The 12,052-nt window shown below is 38.0% G+C and overlaps 1 protein-coding gene across 2 annotated transcripts in view; it reads left to right on the top strand.

The window, feature by feature from the left end:
- LOC121951460 (receptor-type tyrosine-protein phosphatase S-like) overlaps positions 1 to 12,052 on the top strand; it is a 97,560-nt gene that overhangs the window by 40,753 nt on the left and 44,755 nt on the right. For both annotated transcript variants that reach the window (XM_042497789.1, XM_042497788.1), the window contains exon 6: positions 9,689 to 9,799. In XM_042497789.1, the coding sequence (XP_042353723.1) occupies positions 9,689 to 9,799 (111 nt within the window). The remainder of the gene's footprint in view (positions 1 to 9,688; positions 9,800 to 12,052) is intronic.

The following is a 12,052-nucleotide window of genomic DNA, read 5'->3' as shown; positions in this document are numbered from 1 at the left end:
TGTAGCATTGTTTCATATTTAAAGGTAGAGCTATTAACGTCAGTATTATAGTGAAGCATGAAAAGGAAAGAGTTAGATCTCTTATGTTGTTCTGATAAAATTAATGTTTGAAAAAAAAGACCAACCCCTTCAAACTCTTTATATAATGAGAAAGGCTGTCACAATATCAAATTTAACTACACAATAGTCAAAAGAGTTCAAGAAAACAATATTATTGCCAATATCTATCGAATATTTTTGGGGGAAAAAAATAATGCTATTAGTCAGATTCATCTTTAACTTTATTGTGTGTCTAGTCTCGTTTTTGTCAAATGAATTACAATTAAATTTGAGTGCAGCGAGGTGGAAAGAGAGTCTGTAACCGTAACTGTACAAAAGTGTACAAAAAGAGCAATTACACTTAATGGATGGTGAAAAGGCAACCAGATGGCATTGGGGGAGGGAGACAAAGCGAGAACGGAAATAAATGGAAGCGATTAAAGAGGAGCTGGATTATTTACTATCATATGTGTAATGTTAACATGATATCATTATTTTGTCGTTAAGTATTGTCAGTGGCAGTATATTACAACACCCCTGACATGGAATATTGCTCTGACGACAGGCCCCATGCACATTGCATCAACATGTGGAGACATCTAAGGCTTGTCAAGCCTGCCATGCCTAGTTACGGTTGCTGCAGTACTGTATGCTGATGTGATTGGACAGTCACTGTTTGGGGGAAGGGGTTTAGTGTTTGCAGGTAGCTGAAGGCCATTTTCTGTGCCGAAATCACTTTTAGCTCCCACACCCATTCCTATTTCCAGTAAGCTACTGATGTGTAAAAATGGATACCCACCGCTGTGATGTACAGAATACCTAAAGTGTAATTGCTTCTGTGTAAAATGCTCTGCAGTGGATGTGGGTGGAATAAAGCCACCGGCCACTGCTGCTGCTGCATGGAAGCAGGTGAGACAATAGATGCACTTCTAACAGAGAAAAAGACTCTTAAAGCTACAGTGTGACAGTTTTAGATAGATACATTACACTAAACACTAAGAAAATGTTTTCTCTGTTCTCTGCTTATCGTAATTTATGAGAACAAATTGGTGGCCTTGGAGCTACAATATAACAATGAACCCCTCAAACCTTACCATGCATCCAGAAACTGTGTATATTTAGGCATCCCACAATCATCAAAAAACTGGAAAATTAGTGGAATTTCAAAATCACATTTTCCAGACCTGGAAAAGTCATGGAACTAGTAAAAATCTTTGAAAGTTTTGGAAAAAGATGAAAATTTGTTGTGTGTGATAAATTAAATTACATTAATGTAACATCATGGTGAATGTATTATATGTCTTTAGTCAGGTAACGTAGCTCTAGTACACATTGATGTGTGACAACATTTTGGTTGTTTTTATTTGTCCATCACCTACGTTTCTTCATTTTTCTTCCATCTCTTCCGTAATGTCTGCTCTTAAAACATGTCAAATAATTTTTTAGCACTTTTGACTTTGGGTGGGGGTGGCATTTAACTTATAATGGCTGAATTTTTTTACTGCTGATTTTTTACATTTTTCACAATTTTTATATTAAACTTAAAAGTCTGGGGAATTTTTATTTTATTTTTATTATTCTTATTATTTTTTTCCCGTTTTTTAATGAAGGCATGACTTCTTTAAAAAAATGCCAAATTTATACAATTCAACCAGTAAATGTGAAAACAGTATTTTTTGTTGGATTTACAATATCTCACCATTCTTGAATCATGATGTGGGATGCTGAAATTGTCTTAAATAGAGTCTGATTGATGTTTGATGTGTGAAAAGTGCTGGGCAAGTGGGGCAAGAAAAAAATAAATAACATGGGTCCTTGAAAAGTCATGGAAAAGTTTTGAAATTTTGTCCATGACAATGTGTGGGAACCCTGTATCTTCTTTTTCTTTTACTATTTTCTCTCTAGCGCAGTAATTTATTACTATACAATATTTATCATCAGAAGTTCCACTCTGTCTGCTCTGAGACTCATTTTGTCCTCCATAGTGTCACACGGAGACATGACACTGATTCGCTGTACAGAACGTGAGGTCACGTATCACATCAATGAAACACTAGCAAGACAAATGGCACAGTGAGATTCACCGCAGGGTTTAATAGGATTTCAAATCACCAAAAGCATTGCAAAGCTGAACAACAAAACGCAGTGTATAATGAACCAAACACTGCAGCGAAATGACTTGGAGGAAATCAATTACACCTGAGCTAGGCACAAAATAGCGTCGAGATGTGTTATGGATGAAACACTCCTTTAAAATCTGTTTAATGGGGGCACCTTCCAAGCAGCGCCTCTGATTTAGTGGACGGCTGCCAGCTCGCCTTGGACTGCAGCCAGGGATATGTTTTGGGCCACAATTATTGTTTTCTCTCTGTCTTTCCTTTTCTTTCTCTGCTGGGTCTTGGAAATATTTTTATGGCCCGTACGGGTCAGGATGAAAAATGATATTGAGAATGACTGCACTGAAATCCTGCAAAAGACGACTCTTAGCCATTTCACAGCCCGTAAGAATCCATCACCCGTGGTCTACTCCCACTGCAGATAACTGTCCAAACGGTGGTCACTGACAGTTGTGAACACAACTACATTAAACCTGCACACACACACACACACACACACACACACACACACACACACACACACACACACACACACACACACACACACACACACACACACACACACACACAGTCCCATTTCCTGAGGGTACAAAGTATATGGAAGCCCATTTCTGCCAGCCTAATGAAAATCCAAAGATCCCATAAGTCATTATAATAAGAAACTTTCTCAAAACAATGACTTAGTATCTCAAAAGAATTGCATAGTGTCTCAAAATAACAAGATAGAATCTCATAGTATTTGCTTGGTGTTTAAAAATAATGAGTTAGTATCTCATAATGCCTTATTTATCTCAAAATTATCAGGTAATATCTCAAAGTAATTGCTGGGTATTTTAAAATAATAAGAAACCTTTTCAAATTTTGACTTAGTGTCTAAAAATATTAATTAGCATCCCAAAATTCCCACAGTATCTCAAAAAGACTGATCTTAAAAACAAATAACTAGTATCTCAAAAAAAAAAAGCTTAGCATCTCAAAAATACTTAGAACCTCAAAATAATGAGAAATATACTCAAACTTGTGACTTAGTATCTCATAATGACTCTTTTATCTCAAAATAATGAGAAACTTCCTTAAAATAATGATTTAGTATCTCCTAATGACTCTTTTATCTCATAATATTGACTTACTTATCTCAAAACAATGGCTTTTCTCAGAATATTGAGAAATGTTCTCAAAACTATTTCTTACCTGTCTCAAAATAATAATAATAATAACAATAATAATAATAATAATAATCAGGAACTCAAAATAATGACTTATTTATCTCAAAATAATGACATGGTGCAACTCAAAATGCTGAGTTACTTATTTCAAAATTATGAGAAACGTTCTCAAAATAATGACTTAGTATACTATAGTTTCTCCTCATTTTGGCATACCTAGTCAATATTTTTCGGAAACCTGCTCATTATTTTGGGAAAATAACTCATTGTTTTTGAGATACTACTGTAAGTCATTTTTTTCTAAGAAAGTTTCTCATAAAAATTGACTTACTGGATCTTTTTTTTTTTATCACACTGCTTTAAATGGGCTTCCGTACGAAACATATGGCACAGTATACAGCTGAACTTTTTCTGACATCTTTATACCTCTACCAAAGCATCCATCCATTTCTCCATGCCATCTGCTGCACCAGTTAAGATGTGCGTGAGGAGAACCATGACAAGCTATCTGTCGATCGCTGACATTTGGGACTGAGATCTGGAGAGTTTACCTAAGCACTTAACAGCCTTCGTAGACCTACACTCTAACAGATGGCATGCAATATGGAGCCAGGGGTTGACTGCTGGGTAATGGATGGACCTGTCTAGCCCAAGAACATTGATGTGATCAAAGGTTGTGGTTATGGTAACGGTCATGGTTCAGGTCACTTTTATCTAAAGCACAAAGGGAAGTGAAGTGAAACATAAAGACACCGTTTAGGTTCTTTTAATCAGTCTTCTAGTGTAACAGAGATATTCTGACTAACCACAAAAATGCATTTGTTCAGGTATCCGTCAAAATTTGTTACAACAGTTTTTCTCTCATCTCAAAATTGTTGCCTGTGCATCACTGAATGCCTCCGCCTCGCAGGTTATTTTTGGTCCTGTTTGTTTGACATCTGTTTTGGAGATATCCTGCTGACTAACAGACAGACAAACAATGAAATTTGGTTGGAAATTGGGACACCGGCCAAACAAACAAACAAACGATTCGTTTTTGGTGAAGATCCAGGATGTTATTTTTAAAGGATTTCTTAAAATGGCGACAAAGACAAATCCTTTTAGAGATCATGTCTCTTTAACTGACAGAACATGTGGAGTTACTGTCCATGCCGTGATTTGTTATACTTGTATACTTGCTTTTCTAGTTTTTTGAATGTCTGTTTTCTCTTTTTTATGGATGGAGAAGAAATTAGGGCACAGATAAATCTGCAAAAGATTTTTGAAGGGCAGCTTAATGATTAATTTCATCATCGATTAATCTGCTGATTACTATCAGAATTATTCAATATTTGACAGATAATAGTGAAAAATGCAATGTCTTACAGCCGGGGCGACCATCTTCATATTTCTGATTTTGACTGATCATCAGTCTGAAACTTACTTAAATTAAAAAATCACTGTTATATAAGACTAAAGTAAACAGCATTGTCAGCTTGCTTAAAAAATGACCTAAATGATAACTAATCACTAAATTGTTTTAGATTTTTAATGTTTTGTGGACTAATTGTTTCAGGTTTCTATTTCATTATTACAGGGTATACTCAAAACCAAACTTATTTGAAAAATCTGGTTTTATTTTTAAAGTTCCTCCTCTTTATGTCTTCTAATGGTTTACATATAACTTTACACCTTTGCTTCATTCATATGCGTGGATCTGTGAATATGCAAATTAGCTGATCTCCTTTGCTCTGCTCATCAAACACACAAACCTGTTTGTAACATGAGCCTTTTGCTTAATTATGTTATCAAAGAGCTTATAATGTGTTGCTAATGTTGGATAAAAAAACGTTCCACATCGTCAGCTCTTACAAGTTGAAGTGCAGTTGTAACTGAACTTGCAAAATGCAGATTTTTAAATGCTGCACCTGGTTTCCCCTTTGTGATCAGCCAAGTTGCCAGAAGAAAATGTTTGCATTGTGAGTTTATGCAAAACACGCGTTTGTACATATCATATCAGCAAAAATGATGCAGTATATGAGCTTGTCATCTGGAGGAGATGCTGGATGGTGTGTCATCCAGTCGTGATGCCTTCTAAGTTACAGACCACTGCAGAACACTTTTTTGAGCGAGTCATCGCTGTTTTTCCTTTGGCTTTTTAGCCTCGAAAGACAGTGTTTTGTAGGGACCTGCCACTGTCCTTCCACCAGGGATAGTGACAAAAAATGTGATTGTTCTTTTACAGAGACACTGCTGTGTTTTCAACAATGATTGTGCCACTGAGACATCAGTGGCTTTCCCAGTCATGACTGTGCCATCAAAACTGAGATTTTAAGCCCAAACATGATCTCTTCATTACCCCAAGTGGCTTCTGTGCCTTAACCTATCCACTCATTAACCACAGCACTGTTGAAATGTAAAGTTTCAACATATCCACTACATAGTAAATGTAACATATCTGTGGTTTGCAGAAAACGTGTAATGACAACAGTTTTTCCGCTGATTGGGTTGTTGTGGTGTAACAAACCCTGGCTGTCAGGATGTGTATTTTTGAGATTGTCATTGGTACAAGGAGGAAACGCTCAGCCATGGCGACTGCTTATGTCTTGTAGCATATAAAAAACAACATATGTTCGGGTTAATGAGGTTGAAAACTTGATATTTTACGAGGGGCGTTTTTAATATTGCTGTGCTCACTGCAGAGGAACCTTGAAATTAAAGCCAGTGTGCATGTGATCTCCTTTGATCATAACTTTTAAGCTGTGTTAAATGAACTGTATTATGGTAAAAATAGCGCCTGTCTCTCTTTACCGTTACTAAATGTCCCGTCCCAGTTAAAAGTTAATGTCTCACCTCGTGGGAGACCAGAGTCCAGGTGATCTGTTTGACCTAGATGTTCTGGCCGAGCTGTCAGGTTAGTATTATCTGTTGTCATCTGATCGGCCGAGTCTCAGCCCAGCAGACATTATACACCATCCGCAATTTCACAGCAGCTCAATTTACTGAAGTCACATCTCATTCTGGGTCTGTCAGCAGACTCACTGACAAACTGCGCCCCCTCCTCTTCCCTGTTATCTTACACTTTCCCTTTTTACAGCTTTTTGTCCTGCTTTCTTCACACCGACTGTCATTATATTTGTCCACTGCCAGTTATCTGTCTATGCCATGTGTTTATGTTCAAATGCGCTGACCTTTATTTGCTCATATACACAGAACACCTGTCTATTTCCATGTATGGTAACGACATGTTTTGCATAAAAGAAGATTTCAATCGCCCATTTCAAATTTGTGCTGATGGTTAGCCATATGAGCCGCTTCCAGCTGTCAGATGAGTTCTTGTTTGCAGAGCTCCACCTGTCCAGCTCCATCTCTCCTCCGCTCCGTCTTTCCCTCGCTTCTCCCGCTGCCTCCACCGCTTTCTGGAGAGGAGGCTCGCCTTGTAGAGCAGATAATTTATTCCTGTTTATCTCCCAACTCTGCCCCGTACCACGGGGAAATGAGAGATGGAAAAATAGAGAGAAAGAGGAGGGCACGAGCTGTTTTCCTTTCATGTAACTGCAGAAGACAGCAAATGGATGACAGCCTCAGCTAGCAGGGCCTCTCAGCTCACTAAACACACTCAAACACACAGAGCACATACTTGTGCCCTCGCTGTGTGTAACAAGTAATACTTTCCCTCCTCTGAGCATCCAAAAAAAACGTGTTGTTTAAACTTCTGCATATTCTGATCAGCTATTGTGTGAACTGTGAATCACACAAACACACACATACACACACACACACACACACACACACACACACACACACACACACACACACACAGACTGTCTCTGTGGAACCTCTTAGTGCTTAACTGGCCGAGTTTTTAAAATTTAATAATTGAAAGCTTTTTTCGCCATTAGGCGACACTGTGAATGTGTCTGTAGAGATGGAAAGTAACTAGGAAGTACATTAAAGGTCCAGTGTGTAAGATTTATGTGCATCTATTGGCAGGGATGGTATATAATATTCATTACTATGATATTGTCAGTGTTTAATCACCTGAAAATGGGAGTTGGTAGTTTTCTTGTCACCTTTGAATGAGCCATTTATATGCATATACAGAGTCCGCTGTGTCAATTCTACATTTACCCAGAACGGACAAATTAAACACCGGCTTCAGATAGAGCCATATATATTTTTGTAGCGGCCATCATAGTTCTCATACACGCTTGGCACAGAGGAGAAGTTTTTGTACTGCAGCCTCACAGCTGGAGGCACACTGGACCTTTAAGTGTTAGATTTAGTTTCTAGGTACTTCTGCTTTCCTTGAGTAAAGTGCTGCATCTGGTGATCATTTCCATTAGTCAGCCTGTTATTTTCCTTTTTTGTCTCTCTTTTTTCTTTTTTTGCCTTTCTGTTTTATTGTTGATAGTAAGAGAGAGACAGGAAGGGCAAGGAAGAGAGGGGACATGATGTGCAGCAGAAAATGTCAGAAAACAGATATCTCCAGAAACCAGGGTGACGTTTTCATGTCTATCTCTGCCTGACTAATGGTCCAAACTCCAAAGATACTCAGTTTACAATGATATTAAATAGATATCAGCTAGAAATCCTCAGAGAATGCTCAGCATTTTGGATTGAAAAATGACTAAATGCAATCATTGATTGATTATTAAAAGTGTTATCAATTCATTCTCTTTCTCTATCAGCTTATCAATTAAATTATTTGCAGCTTTATTTTAAATAAACTCAGGGTCTAGATAATATCTTATCTGGAGGCTTTTTTGGAGGTTTTTGCCCTTTTTGCCTTTTTTTTTTTTTTCACTTTTTATTTTTACAACCAACTGCATTTTTAACATGTATCTTGTATATCATGCGGATAGTTTTATGGCTGTGTGCTGCAATTTTGAGGTATTTTTACATATATACATATAATATATATATATATATATATATGTATATGTAGTTCTTACGAAAGTGGCGCTACATCATTTTGTGTGTGTGTGTGTGTGTGTGTGTGTGTGTGTAAATTCATTTGAAATTACACTTTAATTTTAAACATACTGCATACTGAATGCATAATTGATAATAATGCTAATAATGCATTTATTTGACATATGACAGGTACAATAACTTTACAGGCTGAAAGGGACGATTCTGCATGATATTTTAATGTAATCTTTTATATGGCACTTCTGTACTTTATGTTTTTAATGAACGCATAACTTTTGCTCATAATTTTTAAATTAAGCTTTTGCTTCATGCTGAAGTAAAACACTTGAACATCTCTTCTTCTTGTGCGGGAAAGGGCAGAGCATGCTATATCTTCTGCTTCTCAATATATCTCCATACATCTCTCACAAGCCAGATCCCCTCTATCAGTCACACAGAAGATCTGATACAAAACACTGTGCTTTGTATCACACTTAAACCAGCTCTGTGTGTGTGTGTGTGTGTGTGTGTGTGTGTGTGTGTGTGTGTGTGTGTGTGTGTGTGTGTGTGTGTGTGTGTGTTTGTGTGCGTGCGCGCGCGTGTGCGTGTGTGCGTGTGTGTGTGTGTGTGTGTGTGTTTTCGTGAGTTTGGAGTTGTGTCTTTTTCCTCTCCTCCTGCAGCAGACTGTAATCCATGGTTTTGTGCCTTCTCCTCAGGCTCCATGTCAAAGTCAGTTTCAGATGAGATGAATGTGACAGAGCAGGCTGAAAGAGCAAAAAAAAAAAAAAAATCACTGCTGGTAATTCAAAAGGCCGTTAGCAAAAAAAAAAAAAAAAAAAAGAAAACAAAAGTAAGAATAGCACCCTGTGAAACAAAAGAATACCTGTGCGCTGTGTGTAATATAGCACGTTTAGGGAGACACTGTTTATCACCATGGGATCAGGGTAGGAGGATAAAAATTGAGGAAGTTAAAGAAACAAGTTGAGGAGTTAAAGAGCATTGTCGGGTTGTTGCCGTGGGGTAAAGCTTGCCAAGATAGAAACAGGCTTTCTTCACGGCTGCAGGAGAGGAATCACTAGCTCATAAAGAGGTGTACAACAAAAGGTCCTTTAAGTGTCATCTAAGTTTATAAAAAGTCATTTTGAGTCTTGTTTTTTGACTTCCAAACTTTTTGGGGGGAATTTCTCATTTTTGAATGTGTTGCTGAGCGCGCAGAAAGAAATACATGGTTTCTATATAAGAACCCATTCAGACTGTGCCTCACAGATATAACAAAACTGACTTTATTGGATGTGTTGCAGCAATAGAAGAGAGGATACCCCAGGGTCAGAATAAAACAGAGACAGACCAACAGCAAAACATCTCAGGATGAAAAGAAGAGGATGCAAAGGAAGACTGATAGCAGCAGAAACATTTTCAACAAAACATCTTTATTCCTCTCTCTCTCTCTCTCTGTCACTTTCTGTCTTGCAGGAGCCTTACAGATCGAGAACAGCGAGGAAACAGACCAAGGAAAGTACGAGTGTGTGGCCACCAACTCCCAAGGCGTGCGCTACTCCTCCCCTGCCAACCTGTATGTTCGAGGTAGGACCTGAGCCCAGAAACGCACCTCGCACAGACACACACACACACACACACACACACACACACACAAAGACACACAAACACACAGAGACAAACACACAGAAACTATTAAGGTGCTCTTGGTATAAACAATTTTCATTTCTGTGCTTTTAAACAAGTATTACTAACCCATCATTGTCTACAATACATGTTGAACCTGTTGTTTGGTATTTCTCACAACCACCCTTAACAAGTCCACCTTAAACCTCGGTGCGAGCCCCCACTGTGGCGTCAAATTTAACATAAAGTCGGGAACACACCTTGGTTTAACTGCATGGAAGCATCACTGATTTGTCTACTAATATGGCTTCTATACAAGAGGCAGATTAAGAGGAAAAATGTTGCACAAAAGATGCACAGATTTGGATTGATTTGTGTGAAATTGGTAAAAAAAATAATAATAATAAATAAATCTAAAGTATGTTTATAATTAATTAATGGCATAATTTTGCACCCACATGATCCGTGTTTAAGTGATTCTCTGGACTGTGGGTGCTGCTGGTGTATCTATCAGGCTGAAAGACCACGACCAATGTTCAGATTTATAAGTTCCAGTTTCTATGTTAAGTGGGATTTTCAGAGGAGTGAGAATGATGGTGAGCGTGTGTGTGTGATGCAGTGGAGCGAGTGGCTTTGCGCTGGCCGTTTTTATTCTCTCTGTGTTTCCCCGTTCTCTCTCTCCCCCCCCTCACGTCATTGTGTTCTGCATCAACCCCCTCTCATCCCTCAGAGCTTCGAGAAGGTTGGTGTGCTCTTTCTTTTCTTTTTTTACTCCTTTGTTTCAGAAAGCTTCACTTATTGAAACAGAGAGAAACAAAAAAAAAAAAAACATTTTAAGGACACCGGAGTAGATTTAAGGTGAAATGATATTGTCTCCAAAAAAATATGAAGAGAGTTGATTTCTCTAAAGCTGCTACGTTGATGAAGTGGTCTGCCTACGCAGCAGAGTGCATTGACTGCATTGTGAGGCCTTGTGTGCAGAACCCTTGGTATTGCCTTCACTCCCCGATCAATGTTTTCTGCATGGTATGATCTTGTTGTCATGGAGACCCAAGAATTGGAAGATTAAAAAGAGGCGATGTTTGCATGGAAGGAGTGAGAGAGAAAGAGAAAGGAGCACCGCTTGCATGTGTGTTGACTGACGGACTGACACAAGAGCATGGCACAGTGTGTGTTCACGCCTATTGATATGCGCGCATTGTGATATTATTGAGCTTGCTGTCTTGTCATGTCTGCCTACTGTCTGTTTTTTTCTTCTTCTTCTTCTTCTTTTGTATCACATCATGTGTAACGCTGTGTCACGGCTCTCATGTCATCACATCTGCTCATATTCTGCACTTGTTGCATTGAGTGGAAATCTTGCACTCGCAGTCACGCTTGTATGTGCCCGTCTGTGTTGATGTCATTTGTGCTGTGCAGGTTTGCAGGAGAAGCATCAGTTATATTTGGCTGCGTTCATGCTTTAAACTCAAGATGGCGAGAAAACCATCACATCACTTTGTGGTGGGAAGTAACAAAGTATATTTACTCAAGTACCTAAACACAAATTTGAGGTTCTTGTGCTTTACTTGAGAATAATACTTGTACTCCACTACAGTTTAGAAGGAAATATTGTACTTTTTATTTTGCTAAGTAAGATTTTGCATATAAAACATAGTCTGACCTTATAAAACAGGTGCATTATAATAATGCATTAGGATGGATAAGACCAGTTGTTTTCAATAATTTTGAAATTTTTTTTTTCCTTTTAGCTCACCTGTTTATATTGTGTTAAGGCCCAAAGTTACTTATATTTAAGGGCGGGGCCACTTGAGTGACAGGCTCACAGCTGATAGTGTCCTCAGTCTCAGTGTCCAAGATGGCAATGGCCCAAACTGAGGCTGAAGCTTCAAAACTGCAGTCCACAAACCTGTGCGTGATGTCATGGTAGCTATGCTCATTATCGATTCAGTCTGTGGTAAAAACACAGAAAACAAATGTAAATGTGAAGGTGACTGCTAATGTTAACAATTGCGGTAAAAACAGAAATATTTTAATATAAAATATATGGTTTATCGAATTTACATTTACATTTTTATTGAGCTTATTATAGCCTAATTATTTTAGGAATCATACATGACTGACATTTTTTAAATTACCAAAAAAAAATTCACATACCCCCATCTGAGAAACACTGTATTAGACTACACATCAGTGTATAAAATAGTTCAAATA

This window comes from Plectropomus leopardus, chromosome 12 (assembly GCF_008729295.1).
Source record: "Plectropomus leopardus isolate mb chromosome 12, YSFRI_Pleo_2.0, whole genome shotgun sequence".
NCBI classification, from domain to species: domain Eukaryota; kingdom Metazoa; phylum Chordata; class Actinopteri; order Perciformes; family Serranidae; genus Plectropomus; species Plectropomus leopardus.
Note: the sequence above shows the minus strand (reverse complement) of the source record. Positions and strands in the feature narration are given on the sequence as shown.